The sequence below is a fragment of the Macrobrachium rosenbergii genome, chromosome 59 (assembly GCF_040412425.1).
Source record: "Macrobrachium rosenbergii isolate ZJJX-2024 chromosome 59, ASM4041242v1, whole genome shotgun sequence".
In the NCBI taxonomy this organism is placed as follows: Eukaryota; Metazoa; Arthropoda; class Malacostraca; order Decapoda; family Palaemonidae; genus Macrobrachium; species Macrobrachium rosenbergii.
The window spans coordinates 8185214-8201228 of NC_089799.1; the positions used below are offsets into that span (position 1 = coordinate 8185214).

The 16015-nt window shown below is 35.2% G+C and overlaps 1 protein-coding gene across 1 annotated transcript in view; it reads right to left on the bottom strand.

Moving 5' to 3' along the window:
- LOC136837387 (long-chain-fatty-acid--CoA ligase ACSBG2-like) overlaps nt 1–11442 on the bottom strand; it is a 38654-nt gene extending 27212 nt beyond the window's left edge. Inside the window, exons 1-8 of the mRNA XM_067102152.1 lie at nt 11102–11442; nt 7720–7831; nt 6984–7028; nt 5941–6116; nt 5072–5205; nt 4317–4480; nt 2788–2941; nt 1131–1369 (exon numbers count right to left, since the gene is read on the bottom strand). Coding sequence (XP_066958253.1) covers nt 1131–1369; nt 2788–2941; nt 4317–4480; nt 5072–5205; nt 5941–6116; nt 6984–7028; nt 7720–7800 — 993 coding nt within the window. The 5' untranslated portion in view covers nt 7801–7831; nt 11102–11442. The remainder of the gene's footprint in view (nt 1–1130; nt 1370–2787; nt 2942–4316; nt 4481–5071; nt 5206–5940; nt 6117–6983; nt 7029–7719; nt 7832–11101) is intronic.
- Between the last annotated feature and the right edge of the window lie 4573 nt (nt 11443–16015).

Genomic DNA, 16015 nt, shown 5'->3' on the forward strand with positions numbered 1-16015 from the left:
AATTATTTACAGAAGCATTTATATTTTGCATAAATTAAAGTGACTTTTCTTCACATCAAGAGTCATTTAATCATATGCAGTTGTAAGAAGCAACAATGAACAACAAAATCTGTCAGATATGTAAAACCAGCTTACTTTGTTTTCCTAAGGTGTTCATCTAAATTAAAATGTGAAGTACAAGGCATCAATCACTCAATGACTGGGTAATAAAGATATATCTCTAACAACCAACTCAAGAGCACTTTTGCAACAATCATTTAGGCAAAAGTTTGTTAAAAATTAATATTGATAGATGTAAAAATAAAATTAAATGAACAGACACAGAAGAATTTTTTATGGATACATTTTAAGGCAAACACTGAGAAGAGCATTGGTTGGATGTGCTGTTCAGTGTGTGGTATAGTAATCACATAACTACACCATTTCTGTGGCACAGATAGTTATTCAACTTTATGATCCAATTTATGTTGCTAAATTTAATATTAAATAACAAATGGTAACAAATATGTATGCGCATACACAAAAATCACATTACACTTGGAGTCTAAGTACATTTTGTCATTATATGTGGTACCTGCTTTCTACTGTATTTACTGGAATGTATTGACCATGGTTAAGGGAGGGAGGGAGGGTCTTACCATATACATATATTTTCAAAATACTGTCATAATTACAGTACATTATTTGTACAGTAAAAATAACAGATATGTATGTATGTATTAGTATCATGACTTTAAACACCTGATCTATTAAACAATAAAACTATTTTTTTTTTCTTATGCAAAACCATTACTTTATGTAAGTCTTTTTGTGTTTCCACATCCTCAAGGCACTCTGCAGAAGAGCACCCACTGACTGCAGATATACTAGAATGGTTGGTTCTGTTGAGCCCAAAGAAATATCAAACAATGGCCCCTTTGGGCTTGTTCCATATGAATAGGTTTCATCTTCTTAATAATAATAATAATAATAATAATAATAATAATAATAATAATAATAATAATAATAATAATAATAATAATAATAATAATAATAATAATAATAATAATAATAATAATAATAATAATAATAATAATATTTGTATAAAATCTGCTTACTGAATAATGAATTGTCCAAATGACAATACTTACCTCAGCTAATGTCTTCACTAAAGTTCCCTTTAGTGCATCTGGTTCAGCAAAATATAATTCTCCAAGAATTGTTATGCAGGTATAAATATCAACAACTTGAGCTGCTATGTGACTCAGGGGAAGGTACGACACCAATCTCTCCTTTCCAAATTCATGGTTATTATTTTTCCTGTATAATTCTCCTACATAGGTCAAGTTATCCTGGGAGCACATTACCCCTTTTGGAGGCCCAGTGGTACCTGTAAGAAGAAATGCAACAAATCTAAATACATCCTTGATTTGTTTTAAAATTTTGCTAACATAGCACCTCCACCATTTTAAGCTAAAATTTTTACTGATCTCTGCTATAAAAATCAAACATTCTTTAAACAAATTTAATGTTTTAAGGGCACAAAGCTGTTTTCAATACTTGTAGTACTGTATCATAGAACCCAAAGAATATGACTCTAACCACCTGTGTCTCATCCCCTGAGGCAGAAAAAGATAACATCAAATTTTTTCATCCTCTTCAGAGTGTGCACATTTAGAGTGTCTTCAAATACCACATTTCCCCTAGACCATAATATTGCATACAGTGATTTCTGTTGAGCTCTACTCCTCCAAGAATTTCCAATGTGGCCAGTTTTGACAAAAAAAAAAAAAATCCTTGGTGGAAGTAAATTGTTAGACCAAGTACTTGTGCCATCCAACATGTACTACCTCAAGGAGTCTCAAAGCATGAAATGTAATAAGAGCTTTGGCTGAGGAACAAAAGATCACTGTTCATTTCTTTCTTCATTCTTTTCACATTCAATATTTCTTCATCACAAAGTTCTCTTTCTAATTCCACTTCAGAGTAAGTCAACTTGGGAAGCACAGATCAAAATCTTGATGTTGGGGTTTGAATATGGGGTACATTCAGCTGATGCCTCTGATAGGTTCAAAAGCTTCTCACTTTCCTCTGGAGAACCAACTTCAACTAAAAGCATTTTATTGTTCTGGTTTTAACCTGGTTGCCTACCAATACATTTCCCTATTGGTCTAAAAAATATAAACTTCTTTGGTGTTCAGACTTTAAGGTAAATGCTTACTATAATAGTTAAGGACAAAGACTCCAAGTATGAAGTGACATTTGCTATTTCTTTATTGTTCAGAAAGCTTTAAAGTAACAATATGTTTGTCTGATTTTCTAGATATAGGTCACTGCAGTAGCACTGGTCATGAAAGCTTGAGTGGCTCTGGTTTTATTTCTGGTAGTGGTTCTGGCCAGTGCTAATAAAAAAAAACGTCAGGTCAATGGTACATCAGGCATGCCAGTATTTAACTTCAGCTCATGGAAAAACATATCATAATAACTATCTAAGGTAACTGAAGAAATTATGGACAAATCATTCCCATGGCCTAAGGAAACTAAAATGGAAAATACAAATAAATCATGGAAATTATGAAGAAACAAGATTGTAAGAATACAATCTGGAAGATAAAATAGCAGATGTTTCCTTCTTGGAATGAATTGAACTACCATTAGAGGTGCCACTGCCCTGGATCTTTACAGCCAAGTGAGATTATTTCAGAGTGCCTAAAATGAGGTGCTGATCTCAGAATCAGCATTATAAATTGATGGGTGGCTTGTCTTCAAAGTTGGATATGCGTAAAACAAGGTTTTAGTTCCACTAACCTGAAGTATATGTTAAGTAGCAGCACTGATTTACTGCTGCCAAAGAAAGACGCTCATTCAACTCATCTTCTGATTCTAATTTCCCAATGTCCATCAAATCACCCCAAGACAATACTCCTCTTGCACCTGGGGATCCTGACCACTGCACAATGGCCTGAAATTAAAATTTAAACATTCAAAACTATCAGGCCATTTAATGACAAATCATTTTCAATATTACACACAATTTAAACATTTTCAGCTTACAAATAAATATACAAAATTATATGACAGAAGTTTTTGTTTCATCAACAGTAAACTTCTCACATTTACTATGTCAATGCACTACTGAAAAAATGGTAAATCCCTTATCAAATATGTGTGAATTTGTAAAGACAATAGGTGAGAGATCCTGTTTCAGGGAAGACCTTTCTCACATGATGAAAACTTTAATTTCTGATAGGTTTATATGAAGCATGCATTATGCTTTAATTCTGTATTTATTCATATGAATTACAAACCTTGTTTTTACTAATACTAAGCAGCTACTTAGGAAAGAGGTGCACGGCTCCTGAGCTCTTCAGTTACTATTTTCATCTCTGCTCATAATTATTTTGATCAAATGTTTCTAAAAAAGAAAAGGGAATGTAAATAATGAGCCTAAGCAAATCCCCAGTAACACCAACATGCACAAAGTTATAACCAAAGCATCAGAGTTCCAGAGCACATTGTAATTTTAATACGAATGATTTTGTTACATAACTGAAATAACAATTACGAAACTAAAGAAGAGCATAGTTGCACATCTCCACGAGACAAGAAATGCAAGTTTTCAGCAGGTGACACAAGGGCCTCCCACTATCAAGGGAGGTCTCGTTCACTTAAAAACGGCCTTACTCATTTCTAATCATATGTTTGTTCACCCTGAATGACATCAATGCATTAGTAAAATGTAAGTGATTTATGCAGTAAATCGTATAAACGATTGGAAATAATCATAAAAGTGAAAATGTACATCTTTTGATAAGTATACCTTACCTCTTAAAAAGGATTAAAGGAACAGCTGTTGCATTAAACTTCCACATGCTGTTAGTGCTGACAGGTGTTTAACTGAACATTACAATGGGTATTACAAAGAAGTAATTGCCATCAATGAAGCTGATGCAGTATCAAAAGAATTCTTGTGCTCACATCCCAAAGCTAAACAAGAAGACACCAGAATTTAAAAAATAAAGAACCTTCAAGCAAGTTTAGCTCAACACTCAAATGACAAAACACTAGCTGTTTCTGAGATGCAAATGGGAAGGACTTTCAATTGTGCCACTCAACCTATTTTCTTGATAAATTTGGCCAGCATTAATGAAAAAAAATCTAACTTTTCAAAAAATCTGATTAACTGATGTGCCACAGTGTATTACAGTCTTTTTAAGCTTTGAAGACCAGCATGGTGTAATGTGAGAACACAAAATCCAAAAAGTGAGCTAGTCTGAATTATCATAGTTGATGTTAATTAGTTATGCATGCACTATATGGGTTTACATGGTTCAAACCTTCACACACGGTAGTGAATCTTTCACAGCAAGAAATCTATCTAGGCACGCTTTATCTTCTAGAACTAGTATCTGAGCTTTACAGTTATCAGCTAGATACCTACAAGCTTCAGGGGTACTGGTAGGGTAAACACCAGCACTTAAACCACCCGCAAATATGGCACCTGCAATATCAATAAATAATGAGATATGATCCTGTACATTCACTCAATTGACAAGTATCTTACAAAATACAAGCATACAAAACTCAACATATACATATACATTAGCACCACTCTCTTGCCCCGTTATCATTGGGAACTGTTTGTGGGATTTTCTGATTCATTAACAATCGGTGAATGGCTTGTATTCTGTAAAATACTGACTTTCCAAATTTAATCTTTTATGGAAGCATTCTACTTGTAAGAAATGTAGAGTAAGTACTAAGACTTACAAAAAAGACAATAGGACACTATAAAGTAATCTGCACAGATCACCAAACAGCCATTGGAACTTACAAAAGCATCAAAAGTAAAACGCATAAAAATGTCAGTACATAAAAAGATTCCTTTCTTACTTTAAAAATTCTCAAAATGTTAATAGAATTCTAATATCCAAGAGTACACTCATAAAATTATGGTAATACAGTATACATATAACTTTGCCAAGCAGATTCAAGGAGAAAATAAAAAACATACTGAATGCCTTGCAGAACAATGCCTACATATATTTTATATCAACTGTGCTTCATTAAGCAGTTGAAATAGAAAACTCACCAAAGTTAGCAATAACCCACTCTGGTGCATTTCCTCCCATTATGCAAACACCTTGAAAACGCTCCAACCCCAGTTTAATGAAAGCTTTTGCAGCTACCCTCGATTCATCATAATAATCCTTGTATGTCCAGTACCTGAAAGCAAACAATTCAGTATGCAAATAAGAGAGGCATTAATTTGTACCAGCAAAAAATTGCAATTTTAAACAAAGCTCATTTTTTTATTACAAAATTGAACTTTATGGTAGTCTAATACTGCGGTAAGCAGCTAACCACACGCACTTTATAAAGAAGCCATTCTGTGCTGTCTGATCATTCCACAAAACTGAAGGGCAAGGAGTTGGCACTTCTTGTCAAGTACAGTATTGTAATGGGTTTGTACTTAAAAAAGAAAAAAGGCAATTTTCTTCAAAAACTGTATTTGTTATAACACACAGCCATTACTGTACTGTAGTTTGAGGTAGCCTAGGTAGCTATTTTAGTATATTCTATGCTGAAGCTATGATGGGCAACAGGGCTCTTGATTCAGTAGAATCTCTTTATTCTCAGTTTAAATGTAAAATGTCTATACATTCTATTATTACTTCAACCTCTTTTATATTTCATAGGGTTTCTCCCATCATTTTGCTGTTCAACTTCTCTATTACTGCAGAGTGAATATCAAGGGTACATAGGAGCACCTAAATATCAGAGCAAAGAGGCACAACAGTGTACATAGGCTTTAAAGTGCAAGATAAACTACAATACTGTACAACAATGCAAATGCAGTCAGCTTACAAATTACACAGCTTTCATAAGTGCAGACATCATCTCTAGAGTTTCTAAAAGTATGTCAGCACCTCTTTTAGCAAAGCACAATGAAGTACTTACTTCCATTTCCCATCCTTCTTAGCTGCTAAAGCAATAGCATTGGGGTTTTTAGTAGCCCTCTTGTGCAACAGTGTATGGACTGAGATAGGTGGGAGTATTTTCATTTCCTCCTCACTAATTTGTAATTTTACAGCACCATCAGCAGTCCAAGCCTTTAATGACGTTGCAGGAAGAATCTGGAAGAAAAAATCACGGATGAATTATAAATCCAGGCAATAAGTCAGAAAATACATACAGTTACAGAAGAGGTACATTCTTTCCTTTACTGTAGTGCAATAGAAAAATTCATAGCATTGCACTGTACCTCAACTGAAGTCATAAGAAATGGAAGGTATAACTGCATTCATAGAAGTGTGAACCATCTAAGTCATTTACACAGGAGACTCAGACAAAGCCAATACAGTTTAACATAAAAGATTCTCACTCTTCATAGCATCTGCTTCTGTTACACCTTATGTTGTAATTGCTAGATATCTAAAACTGGGAGTCTATTTTAGGAATCTATTGTAGCTGGCCCTCCCTCCCTTGAACTGGGAGTCTATTTTAGGAATCTATTGTAGCTGGCCTTCCCTCCCTTGAAGTAACATAATATTTATACAGTAAAAACAACCTTGTTATCACTTTCCAAACTTTCATGGTGTGTACACATTTTTATAGAGCAAATCAGAAATATCTTAATTAACTAGACTAGTGCTCATATAATAGAATTCCAATAATTATGTGAAAAACAGATGCAGTCAGGAGAAGCATAGTAAAGTACAGACAAACAGGTAATGAAAGAAACATGGAATCATAAATAAAAAATCACTAGGAAATATCTGAACATGAAGGCATAATGACAAGACCCTTCAGAGTAGAATTTCAAACTCTCTTAAACTTATGAGCAACAGCATCCAAAATAATGCTGAGAAGACAGTTTCAACATTTTGCAGTAAAAGAAGTGAAGGAACTCTGGTACTGGGCAGTGTGACAATATACAGGTAAAACAATATGTGCACCCCAAGCTTACAAGGGATTGAGTAGAAACAGAACTTTACAATTACCTGATCTGGGCCATTCCTGTACCTATTTGTCTGTGTAGTTGCACTCTGTGAAGAAAAAAAATAAAAATTAGACAAACATTATGATTGCATTCAAAACAAATTTATTTGATATAAATGATACTTTGGTTATCTTTACACTATACAAAGTACAATTATTTCTAATCATAAATTTTGATCTTCAACTTGGGGCACCAAAAGATTTTCTTATCTACCATTTTACAAGCATAAACTACAGTTTCTTATGAGGGTCATTATTACAGTACTTTAGTTCATCAGTGTACAGAATGGACACCACCGCTTTTGGGTAGTGGGTATGTTGCAGAACTTAAAGTTGTTTATGTTACCTATTAACCATCAATTTGCTCATGATACATACTAAAAAAGTAGTGTGTCTTGTGCATTTAATTAAATCAGGCACATTGGTTCTAGTAATAGGATATCTAATTTTTTCTGTAGAGCTATAATGCACGCCTTATAAATATATCTGTTGTCTACTACTTTATCATCACTAAAACAGGTTTTGGCATAGGAAAAACTTATTTTTGGTTGCCGCAGTGACTGGCGGACCATGAGAGTGTAACTCCTTTGGAGATGAACAGCAGCTACGCTATCAAAAAATAATATCAGACTATTGTATTATTCACCTCTAAACACTAAATACTACTTGCAGATAATCCAGCATTATTACAAGGTGGTAAAGAGCAAAACATGCATGCAAGCCTCCATTACTACTTACCATATTTCTGTGAGCCTTGAAAGACATCCGTGCAATCCATAAGAGTGTCTTGTGGCGTGAAAATGCAAGTGAGGGAGCCATATTTGCTGAATGTCATCAGTTTCAAAGAACTCTGAAGTGTAAAAAAGTAAATACAGTATTTTAAGGCCCACATCAAAAATGTCTAAGTGATCAAAAAGTATACTGTAAATGGTTTTGGGTGTCCACCGCAATAAAATTATCTTTTAACTACAATATCATCTAGCATACAAACCATAATTTTCAAAAGATTTTTATCCATATTGGTACGGTAGTTGTTTACCACTGGTTTTTGCAAAACTGCTTCATGTATAAAACAGCATCTGTAAGTAAGAAGGAACGAACACAGCTAATGCAAAATGTATTTGCTCGGGGTAAATGTGTTTGTGACTCTGCATAAATTTATTGCTCCATCACTCTGAAAAGTGGATCAAAAAAGGGTTTCCTACCCAAATCTCTACTTGATTAAAAATGTATGTAATTTTTGCCATTTTGGCTCTCTCTTGTAAGCATCAGTTTGCTTTGTGGTTTGTTTTTGACATTCATGTTTTGAGTAAACCACTCCTTTTTTTGGTGACCATTCCCCATAGTAGGCCTTTCTACCACTGGATATCACCAAACACTGCCAATGAACACATTAAAGGTTCAGAAAATTGGTATGAATTGTCAAAGTTTTTATGAAGTCAGCTTTTGGATGGGAAAATAAATAAATAATAACACAGCTGGTTGCAACTATTGCAAGTTATTAACAATGGTGTCTGTTTACTTACCCAAATGACTAACCCAGAATAAAAAAGAATTAAATACAACAGCAAAATAATTAAGACTGCTTGAATATTGATATTGTTTCATGTAGGTTTTGTGTGTACAGTAGTTCTTTGTAAACCAATCTCATATTTTAGTCTTACAGTAGAAAATAATATACAGTATCTAAAAGTTTTTTAAGTTTATCACAATGATGTAATTTTTACCTGTATTAAAAACTTTCATATTAGATCAATTTTACTTTTCTAAAACTGTTAAACTGTTACATTTCCGGTTTCTTTTGGTGGTTTATTAGTGACCTCTATTGAAATGTGACTGTGTCACAGTACAAGCAATTAATACAGCTGATGGTGCATATTATTTTTATATTTTTTTTTAATCTTCCCAAACAAAAACTGAATTGATATCAAATTTAGACAATTTATACCCTTTTTGTGCATTTTCAAATTTTCAATGGTTTTAATGTAAGGTGTTGTTCAGCGATGAAAATAAAAGACCCAACCTCTTACCCATTCAAGGTAGTTAGACTATAGGGGACCTGTTTTGTGAACCATGGATTTGAGTGGGGGAAAGCAACAAAACTGAATAGCTCCAGCAGCAGTACTAGTTACCCCTCCCCTATCTAAGAGCAGAATGTTCCCATGAAATCTTTTGCGTGCTGAAGTGCTGTAGGGCGATGAAGCGGCTACCATTAATTTATACGGGAAAACTGTTTGAACATTACCACACTGGAAAGTAGCTATGACTAGCTTACCATGATACCAAGTAACACAAACCTAAAATAATCCATACCCTGTAATCCTAGGCTAACTTAGGCCAGCCTAATAGATATTGGTGAAATGTGTGTTAGGCTATGTTGACACATGGTGATTCAGTAGGTGATTCCCTCATTTCCCTAACACGAGTTGGGGGGAGCAGACCTAATTCTTATCATGGGTTTTACAATAATTATTACCTACCGAGCTATATCTCCCACATACGGATGGGATGACATTACCTAAACCCTTCTTAAACTAAGGTGTTCATAAAAGAATGCCACACTCTGGCACAGAGTATGTCTCTCATATATTAGGTGACGATCTGTATACTTTGTTGGAGCAAACTACTATTTTTCTTAAGTTAAATTATGTTTTTCTTAGATGTACAAGCCTTTATCACAAAACAAATGTTCTGTGTCTAACCAATCCAGCTTTTGTCACTGTAGCTGAAGGGAAATGTGAAAGTTTAGTCAGAAATTGTGAAAGTTTAGTCAGAAAAACAGCTAAGCGAGAAATTAAATTCCTCACCTACAGCATTAACCCGGACATAACAAGCCTACGATGCATTTTTTAATTGCAGAAACTTTGGAAATTATTAATAACATCAATATGCACAGGAAGAAGTTTTAAAAGTAATCAATAAAACCACAAACTACTACCATGGTCTGACTCCAGCCAGTTGCCAACCAGAATAATGACCGCCCTTTGGGTAATTCTAAGGAAGAGCTCTGCATGGAGATATTATTCATTAATGAAATTGTTTGGACGGAACACATAGAAAAGGTGGTAAATAACACAGTACAGGTGAGATCATTTGAGAAATTGACCATCTTTTGTTTACATTTTCACTTTCATGCCCGAGGACTAGTACCAAACTCAGCATCCCGCTGAGCTTCTGCTATATTTAGTACAAGCCCCTCAGGGATGAACATAAAAGCATAAACAAAAGATGGCAAATTTCTCATATCTTGTTACATTTATCAGATTATCTCACGTGTACTGCATTATTTACACACTTTTCTATATTGTTCAGTCAAAAAATTTCATTACATGTAATAAACAATATCCCTTAGAATCCTTCCTTAGAATTACCACCTTTTGTTTATGTTTATAATATTAAACGTCTTTTATTTATGCTTTCGTGTTCATCGCCAAGGGACTTGTACGAAAAACGCCGCACATTTTGCACGTGAACTGGTAGTTACCGAACTAAAAGGGCATCATAGTAATCTGCATTTTTACCAAATAATCTTGCTTTGTTTTCTTTTTTTACATGGTACATAGTGTTTAATTATTTCTTTTCTCACAAATTGTGATGTCACTGCACATTTGTACATGTGCTGCATTGCGTAATTTAATCAAGCACATTCTGTTTTCAGTGATGCAAAATACTGTTCATGCGTCATCACCCTAAGGCTGAGGCCTTGTGTACTTGTATAAAGGAGAAGTTATTATTTTTTCATTTCAGGTTTGATATGTACTTATTCTTTACATCTATTCTCAGTAACGTAAACCGGCAACCCATGTGTGAATCCATAGCTTAAGGGTCAAGTGAAATAAGGTTGGAGCCGGCGCCTTTGGGCTTGTTAGCTTAGGTTAGGTAGGGAGGTTAGGGTACCGTACACCGGTGGTTTTCACTCATTTTCCTTTCTTCCCATTATCTTTAATCACATTTCCATTTAAATTAATATCAATTTCGTCAAGCTAACAAGAACACAACATTAGAAAAAAATGAAAATAAACGTCTCAATCGTAGCATACGTTAACAGCCTTAATAATAGCTACGGTATACCTCACCATTAATGACTAAACTATGAGATTTTAAAGTAATAATGACCTACCTCGTGAAGAATGGGTCGTTACCGTCGCATATGATGGCAATGGCTGGTTTGGACCATTAGCGAAATCGCAAATTAGGTCGTAAATAGGTCGTTCACTCGAGGGAGCCTCGCGTCTTTTGGTCGGCTCCCATTTGACACATTGACTTCAGTTTGTCAACAGAATGTCCGTTCACTGTTAATCAATACTTCCAATATACTTTTATCATTATATGCCTTAGACCTTATTTTAATAAGTACATTCACTTGGTAATATTCTAAGAAATCGCTATCTTTCGTTATCTTCGATTTATCCGGCCGCCCGTCTTAAGTAGGTCATAGGGCTGGTTTAAAGCCCCGGCTCTGCCACACGTCGAGACGAGTAAAAAGAAAAAAGAAAGATAAAAATAAAACCAGCGCCGAATTCGAAAACTGGTTTTGACTCCTTTACTCTTGGCAATGACTGGTTGCTGGGTGGTTATGTGAAAAGCAGTGTCAAGAAGCTCGTGCGGAATTAATTTTAGCTGACTAGTACACCTAAGATGAACAGTAGGCTACTTGCATTTGTTGCGTAGATGTGTGTTCTCTCTCTCTCTCTCTCTCTCTCTCTCTCTCTCTCTCTCTCTCTCTCTCTCTCTCTCTCTCTCTCTCTCTTTTAGAGTACGAATTTGACACTAAACAAACTTTGTATGTCTGGCAGTTCCCAGATTGCAATCCATCATTTTTTTTTTTTTACTTTTTTTTTCTGCATCATCCATGTGACTGATACTACAGTCACTGTAACAGAAATATGTACATTACGCTACGCTTGCGTGACTGGGTAGAACCCTTATTTTTGCTCGTAGACACAAAAATATGCGAGCCTGAATTCCCTAAGATATACAGTATATAATGAAAAGATTGCTGGCTTCGTAGCACTCGATTGCGACACTCGCGTCGAGGAAGGCTTAGAAAGATTCTTAAAGGGTACTTGAGTGCATGACTGGCATAGAAAGTCAGAATACGTGATGTAACGATTCTCGTTGTCGCCAGAATTAAGTTCAGTGCAGATAAATGCGTCATTTTCCAATTCTATCCGGCGTATCGATTAAGATAGTGTATAAAGCAAAATATTCAGCAGCTGATTTTATTGGACTTACAAGACACTGCAAAGGAGGGATCTTTTACTGTTTATATGACGTTTGATATTTAGTATGATAGTTATAAAGTTTCTCCATGACTTTCACTCTGAGATCTAACCTAAATATGACCATAACTAATGTGCAATTAAGTCCACTTGCTTACTGTCTGTATGTAGTTCATAGACTCTCTCTCTCTCTCTCTCTCTCTCTCTCTCTCTCTCTCTCTCTCTCTCTCTCTCTCTCTATATATATATATATATATATATATATATATATATATATATATATATATACTGTATATATGTATATATATATATATATATATATATATATATATATATATATATATATATATATATATATATACAGTAGCAGACACTTTGCGACTTGAACCCCGCTTTGCGTAGGTCAAAGTTCACGACCTCTGTTCTTAGCCACTAATCATCAGTCACTTGTGAGAAAGCTGGCCCTTTTTCAGGGACCCACAATTACCCTCAAATCACCATCTGACAGGCAATGAACGCCATATTTTACCGAGCAGTTGCTATGGCGATGATCTTGGTAACTTCTTTTAGGAGCAGTGCGTTTGTTTGTGTGATGAGTTTAGCGTTTCGAAACTGTACCTGTTTATATAATTCCTGTTCACTCTGGGTGTTAACCTACCTGTACACACACCTGCCCTGACGAGAGATTCTCAGATACTAAGCCCAACATAAACTTTTAGCCCTGAAAAACAGATGAAAGTGACTGCGCCTTCTGGACTCAGATTACGACGAGAGAATCCTTGAGTGTTCCACATGGAATGTCACGGCTTATACTTAGCACAGATTCAGATGAGTAACGTGGAGTCTTTTTTAGGGGGAGTCATGAAGTCAGGTGTTCAGCAGCAACGTTTTCTAAAACTAAATTGTTTAGCAGTTTGGTGTACCTTAAGTTTTGGCGTCCCCTTTCGCTAAATCAAACAAACTACAGACAGTGAAAGAGATTCTTTGATATTGGAGATAAATTTATTGTTGATTTAGTTTTCACATGAAATTAAATTTTGAAAACTTGAAAATAATTTTTGAAGTACATTGTGTTGGGACAGAGCAGTCTCCATTACACTATCAAGAATCATTGGGAAAAAATTATGCAATTTTCACCCATCTGAAGACCCCTAACTCGGGGTCAGCAACCAAGAGACCTTGAACATTATTCTTCTCTACACTTTTAGTTTTCTGAAAAGAAAACTATTGTGCCGGCTTTGTCCGCCCATCCGCACTTTTTTTCCGCCCTTAGATCTTAAAAACTACTGAGGCTAGAGGACTGCAAATTTGTATGTTGATCTTCCACCCTCCAATCATCAAACATACCAAATTGCAGCCCTCTAGCCTCAGTAATTTTTATTTTATTTAAGGTTAATTTTACCCATAATCATGCTTCCGGCAACGATATAGGCCAGGCCACCACCGGGCCGTAGTTAAAATTTCATGGGCCAGGGCTCATACACCATTATACTGAGACCACCGAAAGATAGATATATTTTTTTAATAAAAGAAAAAAAATCTGTTTTCGGTGGTCTTGATTTACGCTGGACAGGAAACTCGATTGCGCCGAAGAAACTTCGGCGCAATTTTTACTTGTTAATAATTATTGTGTAGTCTCTCATCAGCCCATCATATTCCGTTCTCTCCTCTTTACAAAAACATTTCAAAACACTATGAGGTATCTTTTCCCGTATACATTAACCTTCTAATCATTTTTTCAATTATCTCCACATATGTCACCCTGCCGGAACTTCTTGCTCAGTATGTGTTATGCAAACAATTTATCTCAATAAATTCAAGTTTTCGTTTTCATTAGCTTTTACGTTTATTAAGGAAGATTGTCTCAACAATCTTAACATGCATCGTTAATTTTTAGCTCCCACAGACACGCTTCTCATCTTCAAAATCTTTTGCTTCTCCTATTTTGTGGTTCACCTCTTATCTCAACTTAGAATTAACAGCTACTGTACTTGCATTTCTGTTTTAGCATTTATAGTTCCGTCTTCTTGCTTTCTATTTACCCTCATGACCATACTCTTGCTCTCATTCACTTTCAAATTTTCCCTCATACAAATACTGTCGTGGTCTGCTTTTTCACTGGTTTCAGTAATTTTTCTTCAAACAGCACCGTATTATCTGCAAAACATCAATCACTTTAGATCTTGTTCATGATACTTTTTCTAATCTCACAATTTTGCACCTCTTGTATGTGGCGACCTTTCTCTGGCTGCTCGAATGATTCCATTAGAGAAGTATTAAGTTGCAAAAGCAACCACTCGTCCATCCGCAGATTCTATATCACGTTTTTCTTTTGTCATAAAATTTGCAGTCGCCCCAGCGAAACACGTTCTATTCCATACTTCGCCAAAACTTCCCACCGTGCATTTTTATCATTTGTGAATCTAAGTTTATTCAAGATAATAATAATAATAATAATAATAATAATAATAATAATAATAATAATAATAATAATAATAATAATAATAATAATAATAATAATGGTTTGTTCAGAACGGTAAGCACAACAAAGCATGTACTTTTACTTACACGAAACAGTCATGCTCTTCAGATTTGACAATGGCTTTGAATCAAGAAGTTATTCATGCTAAGTTTAACCTTCTCTGGACCACTCAAGGTTGAAATCCTAAGAGAGTTCTTTGCTGACTCTTTTTACCGTCCTGCTTTCTCAAAATAAGTTTAAAAATAGAAACAAGAACAATATTTTATTATAACTGAAATTCCGGGTGTGACAGACTAAGCATACTAATCATCTGAAGGCAACAAATTCGTATAAAAATATTTATATGAAGTTCTTACTAGAAGTCTACACTACTGATCTTGCAACTTTATGCAACTAAGCGTATCATCATCCTTACAAGGTCTAACCGCATTATTGCAACTAACTCTTGTTGGATCTGTAGATGCTGACTGCAGAATGAAGAAGTAATATTTAGGTATCAGACAAGACAAAAAAAAAGGGGGGGGGCGGCCTCAAACTCCTTCTTATATCTTTCTGGAATCTACTGTTTTATTTCTGATCTCCCGAAAGACTCAGTTTGTCGAGCTGTGCAAATCATTTGGTACTGAGAAAGTGCTTACAATTTTCCCAGCAAGACACGTACCTGTACACTGTACATACTCGTACTTAGCTTACCAGTAAGTTGAATCTATTAGTCTAACAACGCTTAGTTGCATTTCACTTTCCTCTTCTTCACTTTAAATCAATCTATTGAAAAAAAAATCCTTCGCAATGGACAGAAGAATCAGGGTAAGAGAACTGATATTAAACAGAAAAGTTCGAAAGAAGTAGAAAGAGAGGGAGATATATATTGATGGAATAAACAGAGTAGGAGAGAGAGAGAGAGAGAGAGAGAGAGAGAGAGAGAGAGAGAGAGAGAGAGAGAGAGAGTAATTCAAATGCAAAACGGCGAGAGATGGAATTGAGTCTATAGCCCACGTCACTGGGGACACGTCATTCCCTACACATATCGTACTTTAGGTACATGACACGGCACTCGGCGACAGGCTGACTGACTTAATCTTATACCTCCCCTAAAGATTCCACTTGGATCTGTGACTAAGCATGTCGGAAAAAGCCCATACGGGAGTCCAAACAATTTGTCGTGGATATTCATACTTGCCGATATCCACGTGACGTGAAAAAAAGGAAAAGAAAAATAATTGTTTTGGTTCCTGTATTCAGATTTCTTACGTAACTTCGATTAAGGCTCAGAGATCGAGTGACTGTACTTGAACTAAGATGTATGACAAAAACTGTAAACTAAGAAAGA